This window comes from Microtus oregoni, unplaced genomic scaffold, assembly GCF_018167655.1.
Source record: "Microtus oregoni isolate MIOR12 unplaced genomic scaffold, Mior012 000056F_ref0000123, whole genome shotgun sequence".
Classification (NCBI taxonomy): Eukaryota; Metazoa; Chordata; class Mammalia; order Rodentia; family Cricetidae; genus Microtus; species Microtus oregoni.
Genome location: NW_024543832.1, coordinates 10,307,870 through 10,329,325, shown reverse-complemented (window position 1 = coordinate 10,329,325; position 21,456 = coordinate 10,307,870). Strand labels below are relative to the sequence as shown.

At 45.1% G+C, this 21,456-nt stretch overlaps 1 protein-coding gene across 2 annotated transcripts in view; it reads right to left on the bottom strand.

The window, feature by feature from the left end:
* Nid2 (nidogen 2) overlaps window positions 1–12,936 on the bottom strand; it is a 60,220-nt gene extending 47,284 nt beyond the window's left edge. For both annotated transcript variants that reach the window (XM_041639030.1, XM_041639031.1), the window contains exons 1-3: window positions 12,675–12,936; window positions 11,665–11,973; window positions 2,370–2,602 (exon numbers count right to left, since the gene is read on the bottom strand). In XM_041639030.1, coding sequence (XP_041494964.1) covers window positions 2,370–2,602; window positions 11,665–11,973; window positions 12,675–12,899 — 767 coding nt within the window. In that variant the 5' untranslated portion in view covers window positions 12,900–12,936. The remainder of the gene's footprint in view (window positions 1–2,369; window positions 2,603–11,664; window positions 11,974–12,674) is intronic.
* Window positions 12,937–21,456: the final 8,520 nt, after the last annotated feature.

Genomic DNA, 21,456 nt, shown 5'->3' with positions numbered 1-21,456 from the left:
AGAAAACTGGATTGTGAATGGGATGACTGCACTTTCCTGCCTGAGTTCTTCGGAAGAACACATTAGAAAACCCACATTAAAGGCCCAGCACAGGCCCTGAGGGCAACACTTAATAACTACCCTCTTTTCCCTTCTTAAATGAAGATAGCTAGATATTCAAAGGAGCACTGAAAACATGAATAATGTATAACCTTCGTTCGAGGAGGAGATTCTAGGACTAGGACAAGGATCTTCTCTTTGGAGAGGCACAGCAGAGTTCAGAGAGAACCAGGATTGTGCTTGGGAACTACAAATGGTATCCCCACAGTACTGGGCATATATGATACAATGTTTAAACCCACACAATGATAATATAGATGGAGTCTGGAGTAAAGAGGCCTAGAAGATAGCGTCAGGCATGAAAATACTGAAGAGGAGGCAAACCCCATTCTGGAAGAGCAGGTAGCATTGCTGTCACTCGAAGAGGTGATAGGCAATTCTGACATTGATTTCATGTTATTCTGTTGTTTGTATTTTGTTTCATTTTTATTAAGCATGAAGTACACCAAACCTATTAGTAATTCTGGTCACATCTCACTCTGCCCTTCTCTGGCAGCTCTGGTTATTTCTGCAAATTATCAAAGAAAGGAATGAAATATCGGGAGTGTGTCCATGTGCATGCATGGGAATGACCCCCATGTGAGAGGGCCTTTAGAGCTCTGCTAGGGAAGCACAACTGCTTTTCCTCATAGGCTCTTTGTACACACAGACACGTGCGCACATACACTCTCTCACACACATGCACCTGCTTCCTGTGGCCATGCAGATGCCAAGTCTCTTTCCAGGATTCTGTGATTCCTGGCCCTCTTTCCCAGGTTTCGTTGATGTGTAGGGCCTGTGCCTTAAAAATTGTACTAATGCACACAGCTTTGTGGAAAGGTCCAAGGCCTTCCTACTATATCTAGGCTGAGCAAGGTATCCATCCAAAGAGAATAGGCTCCCAAAAAGCCAGTACATGCAGTAAGGACAAACCCTGGTGCCACTGCCAGTGACCCTGCAGTCTGCTCTCTGAGGACTAGAAGGGAGTGGAGTGGAAGGGTGTGTGAAGGGAATGGGAGGAGAGGAGGGAGTGGAAACTTGGATTGGTATTTAAAAAAAAAAAAAAACAACTAATAAATTAAGAAAAAAGAAAAAAAATCATAGTAATGTGCCCCACCCTCCTTCCAAGGGCTGTACACACAACCTTGGGAGTGAGCTCCTGGTTAGGAGATGAAAAGAGAGGGCAAATGGCATGTAGCTAAGTTTGTTCTAGAGTCTAGACTATATAGCAGGTGAGGAGACCTGCATAAGCCCCTCATGGGTCACAGAAGGACACAGAGGCTCTGTATAAAATTTAATCCATATTTCAGTGCTTCAGATCTGGGCCATTATACTCTGACACAGCCACCTTACTAAATTTCTGTGAGGTGATTCAAAAATTGAGAAAATAGCTCTACTTACTGCCTATAAGTCAAGTGAGATTTAATTAAGATAACATCTGCAAATGTTTTGTCACAATGCTTAGCAGATAATAAGTGACCAATAAATTTCTGCTGAGTTCTTTCCAATTCTCTCTAGTTGCTAAGAACAAGAGATACATGCACAAGAATAAGGTTTTCCTGTAAGTGAGAATTCAGTGTGACTGAGAAGCAGCTAAGGGAGACAATGAGATAACTACTGTGGGCTAAGCCAGTGTTTCAAAAAGCAAAGACCAAAAGAGCCCACCTGGACTCAATAAATTTATTTGAGCACTAATTGGACAGACAAATGCAAAAAAAAAAAAAAAAAAAAAGTGCCCTGCTAACAGAATAAGCCATTGGGAAGAGTTAAGAAGCAGGCTTGCTTCTGGCAATGCTGTGGGCAAACCTATCACCATGATTTTGGGCAATGAAGTCAGAGGAGAAATCCTGAGATTTCCAAAAGCCCCATTCACTCTTCCCGCAAATTATATTACTCATAATTTAATCTTCAACAATACTTATTTGAAACACCAAATCACGATGCTTCCTCCTGAGTAATAATTAATCTGGAAAGCCTCCGCTGAGACAGTTATTACTGAATATTTTTATGTGGCTCCAAGAATAATGTTTTTCCTAGCAAGCTCCAGTGGTTCTGCAAGCACACACATAATCGCTGCTGGTTCTGGTTCATATGCCTAACCGCACAGGAAAATAAAGAATATCTTGGAGAGCCTGAAGCTCCAGGGTCGAGCTTAGCATCTGGATTTGACCCAATGCCTTTTGTAGAAGCCACCAAGCTCGTTATTAAATGATCTCTGGCCATTTGCGATTGTATCCCTTCTAAATGTCCTTCAAATGAAATAGCACAGGCACACACTCCACATAACTTACTGGTAGAGATTTTTCACAGACTGCTCACTGTTCGTCAGGCTGAAATATGGCACTTCTCTCTTCAGGTCATCGGCCTCCCCTCGGCAGAAGCCCACCCTAGCGGGAAGCTGCAACTGGACATTGTAGGATTCTTTGGGGCGGGTTCCAAAGAACTGAAGGCCATTGGCAGGATAGAGAAAGAGGGCGTAGGTATCAGATCCATCAGATGCCAGAACTGCCTGGAAAGTGTTCAGCTGTGGACAAACAGGAATTTTAAACATCCTTAAACAAACAAACAAATAAACAAAAGAAGAAAACAGTATGTAGGCAAGATGCCAGAGTCCAAAATCCTTTTTAGGATTTCTACATACTGGTTTAAAACACATTCTCTTTTAGAATTTTCTCTCCAAACTACAAATATAATTTTTCAGCTATACAAGTTGCTATTCTAAACCTCTTCTACCGATTTAGAGCAACAGTTGGATTATTCACAAGTAAAACACGGGTTAAAAAACTCCAGGGTTGTAGAGAAGAAGAGGGGATTAGGAAGGGAAAATTAACACTAGGGATGCTTGGAAAAGCCACAGGGAACCCTACTTGTCAAAACATACACACAAAAAAGTTTAAAGGGAATTACTTTACATGGGGGTAATGCTCCTCCCATCAGCCACAAGTTGTCAAATAAAAAGCCCAGTGAAGGCTGGGCAGTGGTGGGGAATGCCTTTTACCCCAATGATGTGTGATTCCCATTTGTATGCTGTGAATATGATTGGTTAATTAATAAAGAAAATGTGGCAATATACAGATTAATAGAAATGAGTTAAATTAATATGTAATAGTTAGCCAATAAGAAGCTAAAGCTAATGGGCCAAGCAGTGATTTAACGAATACAGTTTCTCTGTGATTATTTTGAGGCTAAGTAGCCAGGAACCAACAAGCAGCCTCCTTGCTGCTACAAACTGGTGCCCACATGACCAACTAAAATCCACTTAAAACCTGAGAGAGTTTGGGAAGAAACTCTAGGGAAAACAAAACAAAACAACAAAAAATAAAGCAGAGTTAAGCAGGCTTTAACGTTGCAGCTCCTTTAAGAGAAGTTTTCCTGACTCAGTGTTAGCAGGAAAATAAAAACGTGCCATTTTGAAATGCTGGCTTCCTGGGCCATGCTGCCAGTGCGACCTCTAGCTCTTTCAGGAGACCGAATATTTGGATAGTGTTTGTGAGAAGCCTGCTGTGGCTTGCTTGATGGCAACGTGGACTGAGTGTGTGCCTGGAAGTGGGGCCGTGTGTGTGGCTCTCGTAAGAGGCTAAGCGGCCAGGAACCAACAATTGGTGTCCTCACTGCTACACCCCAGCACTTGTGAAGCAGAGGCAGGTAGATCTCTGTGAGTTCGAGGCCAGTCTGATCTATTGAGTAAGTTCCAGAACAGCCAGGAATACACAGAAACCCTGTCTCAAAAAGACAAACAAAAATAGAGAGCTTAGTGCCAGGTGTAAGATACCTCCCCAACAAGTTGGTCAAGGGTGTCACCCATATCAATGCTGGTTCTGGTCATTGCTCGGGTTACCTACCAAAAAGTGACAAAAAGAAGGTCCTGTAAGTGATGACACTACACATGTAGGCCAAAGACCTCGGGGAAATCAACCTGGTACTAACCACCAGCTCCCACCTGTCAGCACAGGCTACTGAGGGAGAAGAGACATCAACAGTCTCACCCTACTGAGACCACTGAGATACTACAAAACAAAGGCTCTGACAAGATGTACTCGTGGACTGGGCAGTTGTGGCGCACACCTTTATTCCCAGAACTTGGGAGACAGAGGTAGATGGATTTCTGTGAGTTTGAGGCCGGCCTGGTCTACAAAGTGAGTTCCCAGCACTGTTACACAATGAAACCCTGTCTGGGGGTGGGGAAAGAGATACACATGGGTGTAATAAGTGGCATGAGTGTTATGAGGATAATCGACGTCTCTCTGGGTGGATTTAAGGCCTTCTCAACAAGAGACAACTTCTGCTTGGTACTGTAAATCTGGCAAGAACTGGGGATGGGTTCTTATGGCTGGGGATGCTCATAAGCCTTGTGGATAAACCTATGGCAATTATTTTGTTAAATGGATATAATATCAAATTGCCTTCTAAATACCTATACTTTTAAACCCATCTCTCAGTACATGGGAGCATCATGTATAAACTGGATGGTATTTCATGTATAGACTCAAAACTAGTCAAAGTACAGAGAACTGTGGAGTGCTCAGCCAATATCTATTTCCCTCAAAGTTCAGGGAACATCATAGAAAAAGAGGTGGAAGGAGTTTAAAAGCCAGAGGTCAGAAGGAACGGGTCAAAACAATGAACTGTGGACATGATGGAGCTACCAAACTCATGAATGCACAGCACAAGCTCAAGATCTAACCACTCAGTTTTCCAGCATGGATGAGGAAGGGGCCCAGAAGCCTGCACTCACAGTTGAGCAGATACTGACAGCTGATGACTGCTAGGGGAGGAAGAGTCAGTTTTCTTAAAGGGTGTGGTCCCTGTGGGTGAGAAGACCAGGCTCCAGTGGGTGGCCCCTCACCCATGCCCATATGGGCTGCACTAATTGTACTTACTGGGTCAAATAAAGGACAAAGTTGAGAATGGACAGGAGTAGAGGAATATATTGAAAATACATTGTATGAATGTATGAAATTCTCAAATAACTTTAAAATAGTATACTCAAAAATTTTAAGGTTGCAAGTTTCTCCAGTCCAATCTTTTTTTTCCTTTGTTTTAAATATAAATAATTATTTTTCATTTTACATTCCAACTCCAGTTCCCTCTCCTTCCTCTCCACCTCTACCACCCCCCCCCCCCCATTCACTCCTCAGAACAGATAAGGCCTCACCTGGGGAGACACCAAAGTCTGGGATACCAAGTTGAAGCAGGCCCAACCCTCCCCTGCTCCCCCCCACCCCCCCCCCCCCCCCCCGCCCCGCCAGAATCAGGCTGGCCAAGGTATCCCACCTTAGGTTATGGGCTTCAAAGAGCCACCAGCTCATGTACCAGGGAAAGTTCTGGTCCCACTGCCAGGAACCCTCCCCAAAACAGATCAGGTCATATAATTGTCACCCATATTCAGAACCATGAAGGTTCCCCAGGTGTCAGTCCAGAGTTCGTGAGCTCCCACTAGTTCAGGTCGGCTGTCTTTGTGGTTTTCCCAATCATGGTCTTGAACAAACTTGCTCTTCTCATCTCTCCTCCCTCTCTTCATCTGGACTTTAGGAGCTCAGCCTAGTGCTGCAGTCCAAACTCTTTTGAGAGGTGGAACAAGGAGCAAAATTAACTTGTTCATTCCCATACCCCTAGTCCTAGTTTATAATCTTGTGCCTCAGCATCTCTCATTTGGATCATCCATCCATCCATCCATCCATCCATCCACTCATTCATCAATTTATTCAATGCCCACTGCAGGCAAGCCTCTGTCAGGACCTGGTCAAAAGGTTTCCTTACTGCTCTCACAGCCAAATCCTCTTCTTATCTTGTCACACTGCATTTAAAGAAAGAGACCTAGTGACTTGCAAATGTGCTTGAGGTTAGGAAATGAGTAGTGGTGGCAGCCAGCCACCCCAGAGCTCATGCCCTGCAATGGTCAGCCATCTGAACTCCTCTCCCACGGTCGGCTTCACTACACCCTCAACACAGTGTTTAACTGTCCCCACTCCCACTATGCGCTTTGACGTTGTGTTCTTATTTCCCAGCACCTAGAAAACTCTACCCTCCAAGTACTGGCCCCTGAGGGGCTTAGCATTGTGATTCTATATGGAACTCCTTCTAATTCTCCAGCACCCTCTTTGCTGGCTTCTGGTATGCATTCAGCTCAGGTTGCCTGGTTCGGTTTTAAATCCCACTCACTGAATCGTTTGAATATTAATTCAACAGTACCTGCTGAGCCAAAACATTATGTTTGATGCTGCAGGCTAAGGAAGGAGAAGGAAATAGCCGTGATTGGAATTTCTGGAGAGTTACTGGGGACAGGCATGGTGGCAGAGGTCACAGAGGAGGGTGTTTGGGACTTCAGAGTGGGGGTGGGGTAGCGTCACAGTGGCAGCCAGTGAATGTAGGTAAACACTGCAGGAGTCAAAAGCAGACAGAGGAGAGAAGAAGCTGAATTAATACCGGCTGACTCCGGAATAACTCCTGGTATTTCATTTACTCGGTTTCAACAGGACCTTCCTGCCTTCAGCACTTCCTTCCACCAAACAATTAGTTAAGGGATATTCAACTGTCTTAGAGACTACAGTCTGCTTCTCTCATATAAGAATTTGCAATTTAATAGGGAAACTGGGAAAGGATTTTTTTTAATATATGCTTTATAAAGAAGATGAGTGATAGAAAAATCACTTATTGGCACCATTACCTTGCCATTTTGCTAAAAATGACAAAACTGGGCACAGGGAAGAACTTCAGACTTGAATACAAGGAAGGAATGTGTCCTTGTGGTTTTCTTTTCCGTCTTATTCTAGAATTTCTCAAATGTTAATTTTACCTTTTCAACATCTATTGCTATTGATTAGACTGAGGTTGGGCTGATTGGACAAGGAAATGCAGATATTAATATGTGAAACACCAAATCTATGTGCTCTCTAACTGGAAGAGTCTGTTTGCCTGCCCCGATTTTAAGAAAAGTTTGTTTATTCAGTTCCTCCCTACTACATCCCATGAACAGAAATTGACTCTTCCTCAGAAGGCCAGAATCTCCCCATGTTTCTATTTCAGGTAGATGCCTAACGCATGTCACCAGTCAGGGTGGGGATACACATGCGCGCGCGCACACACACACACACACACACACACACACACACACACACGGTCCACTGAGGCAGGCAGATCTTCCTTCCTGCTTGCAGCCTTAGTCTCTCTCCCTTTTCCATCTTCCTCTTGAAGAGACAGCTTCTGCCTCTCCCCACTTCTCCCCTTTCCCCTTCTCTCTCTCTCTCTGCCCCTCTTTCTGCTCTTCTCCTTCTCTCCCTTCCTTTCCATAATCCACTTAATAAATATCCAACCTCACTCTGCATGGCATGCCTATCTGTCTGTCTCTTGCCCAACACCACCACATGGCTGCCACCCGGGACCAGCCACCTTCAGAGACCTATGGCATGGTCTGGTACACTGTCCCTGCCTGGGACTGGCTGCTTTCGGGACCTCTGCCCCTTACCTGCCACCACATGGCCAGCTGCCTGCTGCAGCTTGGGGACCTGCGGTGTTTCTGCCACTGCAGCTACTTGGGGATCTGCAGCATTTTTAATCTATTTCAGGGCCAGTCACTGCATAAGTTTTATTTCTGTCACAACTCAGGAGATAGAAGGAGTGGAGCTGGAGCTGAGAATCCCATCTTTAAATAACCAACTGTGGAGGTTCCTGGTATGGTGGACACAGTCAACTTCACAAGATAAGGGAGAACCCAGGTTCTAAATTTAGAGAAATTGTGTAAGATAAGGGTTGTCTACATTTGGAGAACTGAAGGGGGGGGGGGGGGGAGGAAGCCCTGTGGAGAAGAAAGGCTGGTTGTGATGGGAGAGGCTGGCTTTTAAGTAAGGAATCTGTACAACTGGTGTTTTGCTTATTCATGTCAACTAAAATGCCTTCAGTGTCTTTTCTATGTCACCTTTTCAACAAGCATTCAAAGGCTTAATTTCCTTATCTTCACTAAAATAGGCAAACAAAACAAAACTCCTTTTAATAAAATTCATGATCCCAAAGCACATTCCAAAAGAGTTGAGTTGCTTGGAAACTACTCTACACATGAACAGACCCCTTGTCAGGCTATAGACTTCCACACAGAACTGCTAAGAGGCCACTTCACAGGTCCTGAAGGGCCCTCCTCACAGATACCCTTTGACTGGTTTCCAAAGGGAAAGGTCCTCACATTCCCAGAGACAACCTTTCTAAGAGCCCTCCACACAGGTTCTGAAGGGAAACCCTCAGATGGACTGGCAAAGGCTATGCAAGGGTCACTGGCTTTCAGCTTTCCCGGGATCCACAGGATCAAGAGCAGTATAGAGAGAGGCAAGACAGAGCTGCCTAGCTGCAATTGAGACAGAAAACCTGAAGCTTTAGCAGAAACCACGCAGAAGCCTGCATATCCTTTCCCGATACAGAATATGGCCTTTCAGTGTTGATACAACACTGGCAGAACCAGGCTGACAGAAAAAAACATACCATTTGGCAAGAGCAAAATATCAGCCAATATGATGCCATCTTTCCCACCAGGGACATGCCTATCCGACTTTACCAAAATGATTAAAAAAAATTAGAAATGAGGTAATCCCTTCGTCGGGACAAAGATCAGAGTCCCAACAGAGGGAGGGCCAGAGGAAGGCAGCTCTGAAGGTGAAACCCTGGCCTAGAAATCCAAGTTCAATATAAGAACCCACATGGAAGGGAAGAACTGGCACCAGGAGGTTCTTTTTCTGAACTTTGCATGTGTACCTTGGAGTGTATACACGCACATCATACAAACACAAACACCATACACATCATCCACACTCCATCCACACACGTATGATGCACAGACACCATACACACATCATACACATACCATGTACAAACACTATACATATGGACACATACACACATATACCATGCACATACACACATATCATACACCCACTACATAGACACATACATCATACAAATTTATACACACACATGCACTCATATATGTAGATATATATCACATACACATACATACCCACATACATCATATATACACCATGCACACACAAAAACACAACACACACATCATGCAGACACACATCAAATTACACCCAGACACATATGTCATGCATACACAGGCAGACAGACAGACAGACAGATGGGCAGATACATATACACAAAAAGATAAAATGAAGTAAAACAACCAAATCCTTTCACAGAGCTGTAGGACAGCACTTACACGGCAGGAACAAACAACCAGCACCTGGTCTTATCAAGCCAATGTGAGAAAGTACATGACTGAGTACCTGCATGCACGTCTTAAATTTCAGCAGTGATAGTGGCTACGTAAAAACTTCATCTCAGGCTGGAGAGATGGCTCAGAGGTTAAGAGCACTGACTGCTCTTCCAGAGGTCCTGAGTTCAATTCCCAGCAACCACATGGTGGCTCACAGCCATCTGTAATGAGATCTGGTCCCCTCTTCTGGCCAGCAAGCATACATACAGACAGAACACTATATACCTAATAAATAAATCTTAAAAAAAAACTTCGCCTCAGTTCATTTGTATGAAAATCCTATAAAGTTGGTACTGTCACCTCATTCTATAGCTTAGAAAATGGAGACTGAAGGGTCACTTCTCCCTGGAAAAAAGCGACACTGTTATGCTATTTCCATGATTTGTGTAGAAAAAAAAATGAGTCTTGCATGAAAAGCATAAGAAAGTGAAAATGCAGCGTTGAAAAACTTGCCTTTGCCTCACTTAAGGCAGATCTGGAAATCATGTTCTTCTGTTACCTGGGATAGAAGCACACTTGCACATTTCTTACAGGACTGTATCTAGAAAACAGTATCCTATAAGAAATGTAATGAAATATAAGAATTGATGACTTAGTTACCTGTATTAAAAGTGTTTATTTTGTTTTCTATTATAAGCTTGTTATTCCTGATTTTAGGTAAATGTTAAAAAATACAATATAATGAATGAATAAGTGAGTGAGTGATGAAATCTCACAGTTGTGCCTGTCTAGCCCTTTAGCTGGCCCAGGGCACAGTGGGCACAAAGAAAGTACAGTATTTAGTTTGAGTTCTATTGTACTCTGTTGAATTATAATTAAAATGTCAAACCCATGCATTACAAGGTTAATTAGTAAACAAAACTAGATGTTACCTGTCAACTAAGGAACCATAATTTCAAATGATGTTTATTTCTAGACCTCTGCTGGATTTTAAGAAACAGGTCTCTTCCTTAAAGAACACAGAACAAACACAGCCCCCGTTGGTTAGAAATCAGTGACAGTGGGCAGGCTCTTAACCTCTTTGGGAAGACATCTCCATTTCTGCAGCCAAGAAACACTAGGAGTTAAAGTAAACAAGGCTGTGCTCCTGGTCTATGCCATTTTACACCCTGGGGGGAGTTTCACAGGAGTATACCAGAAATGAGGCAATCTACCCTGACTCCACCCATGCCCATTTCACAGGATGCCAAGCCCCAAGCCTGAGGCAGAGCTGTTGGTGCTTTCTCCAGTGAGACTGCAGAACACAGTATCCTGCAGAGCAGAAGTAAGCACACTGTTACGTTAAGGGCAACGTGGCAAAGGCTATAAAGAGCTTATAAAAGTGGACAACCTTTCTGGGACATAAGCTTACATGGGGCTGGAGAGGTGGCTCAAGAGCCCTTGTGGCCTTTTCAGGATGCTAAATCAAATGCCTGCACCCTTGTCAGTCAGGCAGCTCACAGATGCCTGTAACTCCAGCTTCAGGGAGTCCATGAACTTCTATCTTCTGGTCCTACTGCCACCAGCAAACACAAGACATATAAATGTGAATAAAATAAAAAAAAACACAGAAACAACACTGGGAACTGTCGTAAACGCACTGGATGAGATCTTATATAGTCATTATAAATGTTACATAAAAACAGTGACTGAGTATATACTATTCGACAGAAAAAGCACTGAAGCACCAATATGCACAATGTGAATCCACTATTGTTAATGGCAATAATGATATTTGTAAGAAATCGCTGGAAATCTAGTCAGGTAATGGTAGCACACACCTTTAATCCTAGCACCCAGGAGTCAGAGGCAGGCAGATTACTGTGAGTTCGAGGCCAACTTGATCTACAGAAAGAGTTCCAAGACAGCCAGAACTACAGAGAAAAACCCTGCCTCGGGTGTGGTGTGGTGTGGTGGGTATGGTGGTGGGGTTGGAAGACTGGAAATCTACTTACAAAAATGTTTAACGGTAGTTGTTTCTTTTTTAATTTCCCTAATTTTCCAATGTTTTTCATCAAGGAACATATCGTTAGAAATTTGTATGCTTATAGGTGACTCCAGAAATAAACTGTAAAGTGACTTAGGTTTCAAAGGTCTTCGGTATCTGTACGTCAGTCCTTCATTTCACAGTTTTCTTTGCCGATTTATTCACATTATGGATGTACCCTTAGAACACGCCCAGAGACAACAGACTTCACTCCCAAACCGTCTAAGCACTGGCTAGACCACTAGACTACATCCGCTTCAATGGGCAGGGAAGAAACTCCAAGCCAATCCCTTAGTTCCCACTCAAAGTCAAGCCCATCCCTTCAATTTGCTCAACTGCAGGGCTTCCCCTCGCTTACCTCTTCCGAGGGTGCAGCCCCACGCCTGACCTCCTCGTAAGCGCCCACGTGCTCCCAGGTGGCCAGGAAGGCGTGGGTGGGGGTAAAGTTGAATGCAGACAGCGGGAAGCCTGTACGCACGTAGTGGGCCGCCAGACCCAGCACAGCAGGGGAGGTGTCCTCACGGTACAGGATCCGGCCCCTGCCTTTACTTGTGTCGATGTCAGCCAGGAAGGGGGCGATGGCTGGGAAGTCAGTAGGAAAATCATCATCCACATATTGAGTCTCCCTGGGGAAGTCCTGGGTGGAGAGGATGCCATTGGTGCCCACCTGCAAAAAGGACCACGAGGAAGGTGAGGTGGTTCACCGGGTAAGGGCACTTGCCTCCGAACCTGACGAGTTGAGTTCCAGGACCTGAACCCACATGTTGGAAGGGGGAAAATGATTGTTCTCTAACCTTCACACGCAGGAGGTGGCAAGTGAGCCTCGCTCCCCATAAACACTTTTAAAAGGACAAAATAGTGGCGGTCGCTCAAACCCAAAGGAAAGCCACCATTCTCAAGTCATTTACGCTTGCCGTCCCTGGGAGAGAAGCTCTGCTGGAGCCAGGAAGCCTCCCTCTCCTAGCTGATTAGGAAACACAGGACAACCAGCTCAACTTCGGCGACGGTCCTGCTCCTACCCCACCTCTCCAATGTAGTGCGAACAACAGATGCGGCCTCCAACCCGTCCATCTTTCCACTAGAGTCCTTGAGCTCTACCGGCCTGCACAGCCTCCCACCGCTCTAAACGCAAACTCCCCTGAAGCCTTTCTGCGTGGGACGCCACAGCAGAAGGGTGCCGTCGTTGCGCCCCCTTGAGAGATGATCCTTATTAATGAACAGCAGGGGTCACGAAGCTGCAGCACCACGACAGTCTGGTCCCCAGAGGGACGACAGCTGAGCATGGACTAGTTGTTCCACTTCGTGGACACCCCGGGAAGAAGCTACAAGACTTACACCCAGTCGCGCACCTCCGGGAGCTGAACTTACGTAGAGGTCGTTAAACTGGGCATCGTAGAAGTGTAGGGGTACTGCCAGCTTCACGGCGGCTGAGCTTTCGTCGTCGCCCTCTAGTAGCAGCTGGTCTCCCCGCGACTCTCCGTAAGGGAAGAGCTCATCAGGACGCAGAGCCCCGACTCGCGACAGCAGGAGCAAGAGCAGCAGCGACGACAGCGATAGCGGTGCTAGCCGCTGGGCAACGGGATCCTGAGACATGCTCGCTTCTCCCAGGCTCTGCCCTTCACTCACCGCTTCTCTGCGGCCCGCACTGCTTGCCAGTCTCCAACCTGGACCTCTAGTCCGCACTGCGGGCCCGCCCAGCGCGCTGATTGGCTATGACTCTTGAACATTGGCCAATCAGCAACTCTGAGAAAGTTTGCCAGCTGCCACTACATCTGGTTCTCATTAGGTTTTCTGAGACTGCGGTAGTTCGCTGGAGCGGAGGGCCTGGGAAGGTGAGGCTGCTGGCCCGTTGCTCCTAGGCTTTTTCCCAACCGCCAGTTTGGGTTACCACTCCGCAGGAGGAGGTGACTTCACGCCCTGGCGGGACCCCTGGTGTTAGTGCAGCTGCAGGCTGGAACGACTCTGCGCTCTTGACTGGCAGAGCAAGGGAGCCTGATGGGGTTACACGCTGGAGTTCGCGCCCTGTGCTAGGGTCCGGGTTACCCCTCTTGCTAGAGGTCAGGCCCTCGGATAAAAATTCAAAGGAGCTTTGTCTCCATCCCGTGACAGCCCCGCCCCACCCAAACTTCCTGCTGAGAAGCGTGTCTTTGTGAAAGGCTGACTCCCAAGTTCCATCCAAGCACTGCCTAGCGCTGGGATGACTCTGCCACCCTCTGAAATGTCCTCCCCAGTTGTTTGCCTTCCCTGGGGAAAACTGCCCAGGGCAGACGGTAAATCCCACTGTGTCTGTGAACCCCTCCAATTGTTGCCTGGAGTGAAGCGGCCTGGCGCCAGGCAGGGCGGGTCAATTAAGTGTCCCCTCACTCCCACCCCAAGGCTCCAAGTATAGGAATTGTCCTAGCAGGAGGCCACAGAATAGGTAACCCGAACGGCACCGCAGGTCTAGAAACCTGGGAAGCAGCTGCGCCCGGTGTAAACATCCCCTCTGGGAAGCCTCGGGAGCCCGGTGAGATTTTATTACCATTTTATTATCAGGAGCTTGAAAATTCTCACATAGTGTCTCTCTCTCTCTCTCTCTCTCTCTCTCTCTCTCTCTCTCTCTCTCTCTCCTCTGCCCCGCCCCCTTAAAAGCCAAGGTAGTTTAAAAGACAAAGGTGTGTGTGTGTGGGGGGGGGTCCTTAGAAATATTTTAAGGGACTCTCAGAAAACAGCTTTCTCTTTTGTGTTTATCCCAGCTAAGTAATTCTTTAAGACTCAAGGGGTCAAATACTAAAATCCGTTAGGACAACAGACTGTAAGACTCAGAATCAACACAACAGAAAAGGCCCCAAAGCAGATTGTTTTCCCAAACTGGAGAGGGACTATATTTGCTCATAGCAAAACAAAACAAAACAAAACTTACAGTTGCACGTATTTTTTCTCATTTTTTTCTGGGATCAAGTATTTACATTTTGTTGAGGATAAAATGATGTATCAAAGACGTGAGATGATTTGACTTCTCCAAGGTCATCTTCAGTTACTCTCCCATCCCCCACAAATTCCTACTTTGGCCTGTGATCTCTTGATTCAGCATAACAGCAGCTAACATCGATTGGTGGTCTACCCTACAAATTATCGGTGAGGCAAACTCCAAGAAGGAATCCCCACATGCTGATTTTGTAGTATTCACTCTTTCGTACAAGCCCTTTCCTGGAATGGGGGGGCTAGCCTGTGCCTTCTAACCAACAGAATGTAGCCATAGTGAGAGAATTCACTTCAGTGACCCTTCTGTCTTGCCAGCCAACACCGATGTCTCCACTGATTCTGAGGAAGCCAAATACTGAATTCGGAAGGCAATATAAAGCAAAGAACTTGGGGCAGCCTCTACTGCCTTGGGTACAGCCTTGTGAGAGACCCTGAAGCACAGGCCCCAGTTAAGCTGACCCAGATTCCTGATCCATAAGAACTCTGAGACTTACTAAATATGTATTGTTTTCAAGCCTTTACATTTAAGAAAGACTGCTGTACAGCACTAGATTACAGAATCAACTAGACATTGTGCTGAGGAAACTAACTTGGAGAGTTGTTTTACACAGTGATTATTGCCACTTGACAGGTGTGTATCAGAGCTTAGATTTAAACCCAGTTTTGTCTAATCTCTAATCATATGGATGCAATGGCACTATTACTTTTGCAAAGTAACTAGGGTTACTTCTCTTGATTCATCTCTGGGTATGGCCACCACCTCTCAAATGCCACCTTCTATATTTCATGATATAGAATAACTCACATGCTAGTTCCCTTCCCTACAGTGAGTTTTCCCAATCAGTCTTTTTTTTTTTTTTTTTTTTTTTTTTGGTTTTTCGAGACAGGGTTTCACTGTGGTTTTGGAGCCTGTCCTGGAACTAGCTCTTGTAGACCAGGCTGGTCTCGAACTCACAGAGATCCGCCTGCCTCTGCCTCCTGAGTGCTGGGATTAAAGGCGTGCGCCACCACCGCCAGGCCTCCCAATCAGTCTTTAAATAACACTTTGCATCCTTTAAGAAGCTTTCCTGGGGGCTGGAGAGATAGCTCAGCGGTTAAGAGCATTGCCTGGTCTTCCAAAGGTCCTGAGTTCAGTTCCCAGCAACCACATGGTGGCTCACAACCATCTGTAATGAGGTCCGGTGCCCTCTTCTGGCCTGCAGACATACAGACAGAATACTATATACATAATAAATAAATAAATATTTTTTTTTAAAAAAAAGAAGCTTTCCTGGAAAACACAGACTGATTTAGAGGTCCCTTCTTGCATAGCACCTGCCCTGAGCCCTGCCCTGAGCTTGACATGGTGGCATCTCATCCCATGCATCTCTGCTGTGATCCCTTTAGCAACAGTCAGTGTGTTTTGGGAGCAGGGATTTTGTCAGAGCTTGTAACAATGCACTCCACAAACACAAATTCAAGAAGTCTTTGTACAGTGAGTGAAGTAAAGCAAGGCATCCTGGGACCAGGACCCAGGTCTGATGATTCAGAACTTTCTTTCCCCTCTGCCACCTTTTTTACTAATCAGTTTGTAATCCTCTTTACCAGGCTGCTTAGCGCCACTGTTCTCCAGTTTTCTTCATTTTTTCATTCATTCATCCAATATGCCTGCGAGCTTACCATGACAGGTAAGATATGAAGGCTCTCATAGTAATGGTCTGTCCTGTCCCTTTAAAAGACAAGCCCTGCCCACTTCCTCCCTCACTGACTGAGGCAAGCAGATTTTCCTTCTGCTTTCAGCCTGAGTTCCTTCCTTCCCTTCTCTCTCCTGAAGAGGCAGCTTCTGCCTCTCTCCCTTCTCCCCACTTCTCCCCTTACACCTCTCTCTCTCTCTCTCTCTCTCTCTCTCTCTCTCTCTCTCTCCTCTTCTCCCTTTCCCATCTATAACCCACTAAATGCCTAATAGGTCTCTGTCTCTTACCCGCTGCCTGGCTCCCTGCCTGGCACCTGGCTGCCTTTGTGCCCTGCCATGGTCTCATGCCTGCTGCCCACTGCTGCCCACGGCTGCCACTGGGGGACCTGCAGTATTTTATTTTTACCATAACATTTGGTGCTTGTGACTTAGTCAGGCCCTTTCCACATTCCCTCCAGCCTGCAAGCAGGCCAGCTGAGGATGCCTGGAACCCTGGGCTCAGGAACCAGGTTTCTTTTACAACAGCTCTGCATTCTCTCTGCCTGAACACCGACCTCTATACACACCAGTGGCTTCGGTGGTGAGTTTTCCCCTTCCAGCCCCCAACCACAACCTTCACAGCTATGGTTGAGCCCTTCGTTGACATTCATCTCTGGTTGCTTTCCATAGCTAAAAACATGGCTGGACTAAGCGGGTTGGTCTTCCCGTGCTAGCACTGCACATGCTGTGTGGTGCATTAGATTTGGGGCCCAGGTCCCTTGGATTTTTCTTTCTCCTTTCTTTTTTTCGTTTCTCTTCTCTTCTTTTCTTTTCGATTATTTGTAAGTGGTCCCTGCTGTGAGAGACAGTTCAGAGTGACCTCTAGTTTCTGGCTTCCCAGTCGCCTGGACCTGGAGCCATTTAGGCTTCATCCACACCCTGTCTGCAGAGAGGAGATGTCCTTCTGTAGGCCCTCCTGGGTTTGTTTGCTGTTTTCGTTTCCAGCTATGGTATAAACCCTCAAACTATCAGCCACCCACCTGTGAATGTTCTGCCAGTGTCCCACTGGCTCCACTTTTCCTCAAACTATCCCTGCCACTGCTACTGCTGGTCTCACAGAAACTGACAAGATTAGCCGGATCCATGAGGCAGCTGCTTTCAGTTCTAGCCTTTGTTCCCCACCGTGGCTTGTGGCATGGTGGGTCAGCAACAGGGCAGATCACACCTCTAGGTCTCTCTTGTTATTGTGTTTACAACTCCTGCAGCTCAAAAAAATGTGGCTTTTCCATATAACATGTGACCACTGCTATTTTGACTATGGTCAGGTGAACTTACTGCCATCTTAACTGAGGTCAGGTGACTTCACTGCCATCTTAACTGAGAGCCAGGTCAGGTGACCAAGTCCCGCCATGTTTGCTAAGGTATACTCTGGTTTACCCCAGGTTGTGGCCAGCACCCACCCTTCTCAGGTTCCCCCCAAAGATGATGCCCACAAATAAGCAGGAAGCAGTTTTGAGAATCTGCCATCCCAATTTCTTTAACCTGTTGTGCCTAACCTCTCACCTTTTTATTATACAAAAGAGATGAGAATGTCATGATCTGTCCTGTCTCTGTAAGAGACAAGCCCTGCCCACTCCCTCTCCCATGCACTGAGGCAAGTAGATCTTCCTTCTGCTTCCCTCCTGAGTTTCTTCCTTTTTGTCTCTCTCATGAAGAGGCAGCTTCTGCCTCTCTCCCTTCTCCTTACTTCTCCCCTTTCTCCTACTTCCCTTCTTCTCCCTCTCTCTCTGCCCTTTTCTCTGCTCTTCTCCCCTTCCCCCTTTCCCCTCCATAACTCACTAAATAAATACCCACTTTCTCTTCATGCCATGCCTAATAGGTCTCTGTCTCTCACCTGCCACATGGCTCCCTGCCTGGGACCTGCTGCTGCACCCCTCAGAGAACCTCAGTGTTTTGTTTTTACCATAACACTCATGACTTGGCCCTTGACCCTACAAGCTCATGATCATTATAAGGTTCAGATAATACAAGTACAACATTCCATGCATACACCAGCAATATGGGCAAACCTGACTTTAGAAACTAAAGATAGCACTAGCTTTGAATCTAATGCAATCTGAGTACCAGGAAGTGGATCTAGGAGAGAAATGGCTGAAATGAACAGCCCTATTTTCCTGAATTCTTAAAATATGAGGTTTTAGACAACTGTGCTTAAACAGACATTCCTTAGAACTTTTATTCAATTTATTTTTTCAAACAACTTTGGCACTGAAAGAGAGTGGGTTCCCCTTTTTAAAAGGTTACTTTGTATGTGGGGAAAAGAAAAAGTGTTATAGCTGTTTCACTAGTCAGAGAAGAAGGAAAAATGCTTCTCTTGTATCACTCCCTTTGCAAGGGTAGAATTTCCATGACCTCCCCAGCTGGCTGAAGAGGTAGAGGCCCCTTCAAACTGAAGTTGTAAAGAACTCCTGTAGAAATGTTTAGCCTTAAGCCGGGCGGTGGTGGCGCACGCCTTTAATCCCAGCACTCGGGAGGCAAAGGCAGGCGGATCTCTGTGAGTTCAAGACCAGTCTGGTCTACAAAGAGCTAGTTCCAGGACAGGCTCCAAAACCACAGAGAAACCCTGTCTCGAAAAACCAAAATAAATAAATAAATAAATAAATAAATAAATAAAGTAAAAATAAAAATAAAGGAAATGTTTAGCCTTCTTGGGTTGGATTCTTACAGTAGACTGAACACTGTTTAAGAATGGAGATTATTTTGTCTGTTTCAAGTTAGGGATTGTACTAATACCATGCTTTCCCTACAGATCTCCAGTAACTTTCCCAGTTGTTTTTTTTTTTTAATGGTTGCATTTCTGTTATGAACATCAAGACCTCGAGAATGATGATACTTCCTGTTATTTTGATCAGGAAAATAAATGCACATTTGCTCCTCAAAGTGCGGATAGATGCAAGTACTTAAGAGCATACTCGATGCATAGCCAGGTAAGCATGTTCTATGTATAGTCAGATGAGCATGCTCTGTGCATAGTCAGTTGTCAGATGAACATACTCCACACATAGACAGACAAACATGTTCTATGTATAGATAGTCAGATGAGCACGTACCATGCATACTCAGATGAGCATGCTTCCTGCATAGCCAGATGAGCATGCTCCATGTATGGTCAGATGAGCATACTCTATATATAGCCCAGTTCTTGTAGCAGTCAGGGATTCTTTGCATAACTTTACTACCCATTATATTCCAAGGTGGGTGTGCTAGTTTGTGAAAAAATAGAAGTGGGCAAAGTGCCATGTTTTCCCAGACTCGGGATCAAAGGAAATTATGTTGGGTTTAAGAAATACCATGGAGTAAAAAAGTATTTGATGTAAATGTACAGTGTATAAAGACTCTGAGTCTTAAAATCTTGTCATCTGTTACTGAAGATGTAGATTTTAAATACAGAGAGAATTGGTGTGGGGCCTTGTTGGTATTTCTGGCCCTGCTGGGATCTCTTTCTAGAAATTCTCTGCTCCCTTGACTTCTTTCGCCATATCCTTATAGATTATTCCTTAAGGTTTTCATCTTCTGACTTCAGTGTCCAGAAGTATGTCATTATAGTAGCCTACTACTCTTCTCTTCTCATGCCATCCTTGAGTGTCCAGACTCTTCTAATGGCCCTTTCTCCCAGTCCCGAGTCTTCTGAGATGGCTCCTGATCACCACATCAGAAAGAACTGGATCAAAGTGTCTAAGTTCTGAGTTTCCTGTAAAGGCATTAGCCATTTATTTATTTATTTGGTTACCATTATCCCACTGCAGGTCCTCATTGTCTTTCACCTGCTAGTTTGGTGGAATAAATGACAGCTTGACTTGTTCATTGCTTCTTTCCAACTTTCCACATCCATACCTTTCATAGAAGGAGAATTATTGCTTGCCTAGCTTCTTTTACAGCCAAAGGAGATCATCTGGGATTGTATCTATTTAACTGCCAAAAATCTGCTGAGAGTCTGTTGGTCTGTGGAAGGGCCTTTAAAATTGATGATGAAGGAATCGTTGGCTCTTTCCCCATTCTTGTAGCTCTAACACAAATGTAATGTGTTGAGCCCAACCAACCATCTTCTAATGGTAAGATGGTCGCTATGAGAATGGAGCATGACACAGCCAAAATGCAGAAAGCAGAATATCTGAACCAGGCACTGACTCTCTGTCACCCAGTTGGCTTAAGCTACTGTTACATGGAACAGTTTCCACTTTTCACACTCTACCCCTAAATCTGTGTTCTATGTGAATTTTAAACAAATCTGTCTATGACATATCTTTGTCTTGCATGCTTGGGTGAAACTTCAGCATGTTCAGGGAAAACGGATGCTGTCCTTCAGTCCTAGGAAGAGATTTATCACCTCTGTCATATCCTGTTCTTTTCGGCCCATCCACCAAAACAGCCGGGGCCTGGTGTGCCTTGGTGGATGATCTTCTTTGCCATTCCCACCTCCAGATGTTACACAGAAAAATCTCCTATTTTTGAATGCCTAATACTTGGGCATCTCTGCCTCAGCCTCCTACATAAAATATCCAGTTCTCTAGTTATGTGTTTCATTTCCACAGGCTACAGGACCTGGAGTGTATTTTTCACCTAAGGATATCCCTTTGTTGTCCCCCCACTTACCTCCTCCCCCTTCTCTCTCATTGTTTTCACATAGTGCTATATCATTGTCCTCTCTCTAATGCTCTTCTCTACCTTCTATCTCTACTTCAGAATGCTTTTTCTTCTGATTACAGGATAAGAAAAGCGCCTTATAAATGTATTCCTTAATGGTGCTGCATGGTCATTGGAATACAGTCAGAGACACATAGTATCTTTTTGTCTTATGTTTCACAGACTTAGCACAGAACCTGCCAAGCAGAGCTGTTCAGTAAGCTCTACTGCCATAAATAGAAAAAATACTACAAAGAAGGCTTTCTTAACACCCACAGCTTTTCCTGGATAATCTACTCCCTGATTCTCTGCATTCCTGTTACATTCTTGATTGTTATTAGGAGGACTGTGGAAGAAAGAAAAAAATATGCAAACACACACAAATTATACATAATCATATTACATCAGCCTCTATCTCCTCCATATAGATTTCATGTCCAGTCCTGGATTCCATGTTCCTTGGAGGTTTTACTTTTCACTTCCTTTAAGACCTCACAGCTACCCGGTGAAGTATTCTGTAAACAAGGGCTGGTCAACTTCTGATGAGTTGAGTGATTGTCCAAAAGTGACATCAGTTGAGCAGCCTGCATTGGGGAGTGAGAACAGCTTTGTCTCCCATTGTCCTTGGATTCTTTGTGCTGCTTTCCTAGATATGCTGCACTTCTCACCAAATCAGATCACCTCATTTCTGTTGCACTTGACCCGCTGGGCACCGGCACTTTCTCTTGAAGTTGGTACCTGAGTCAGAACTATGCTCCTGAAGCCAACAATAACAATAGCAAGTTTTAACTGAGCCTTCAGTAATATACAGGGTTCAGTCTGAGGGCTATTTGCTGTTTTATTCATCCAGTG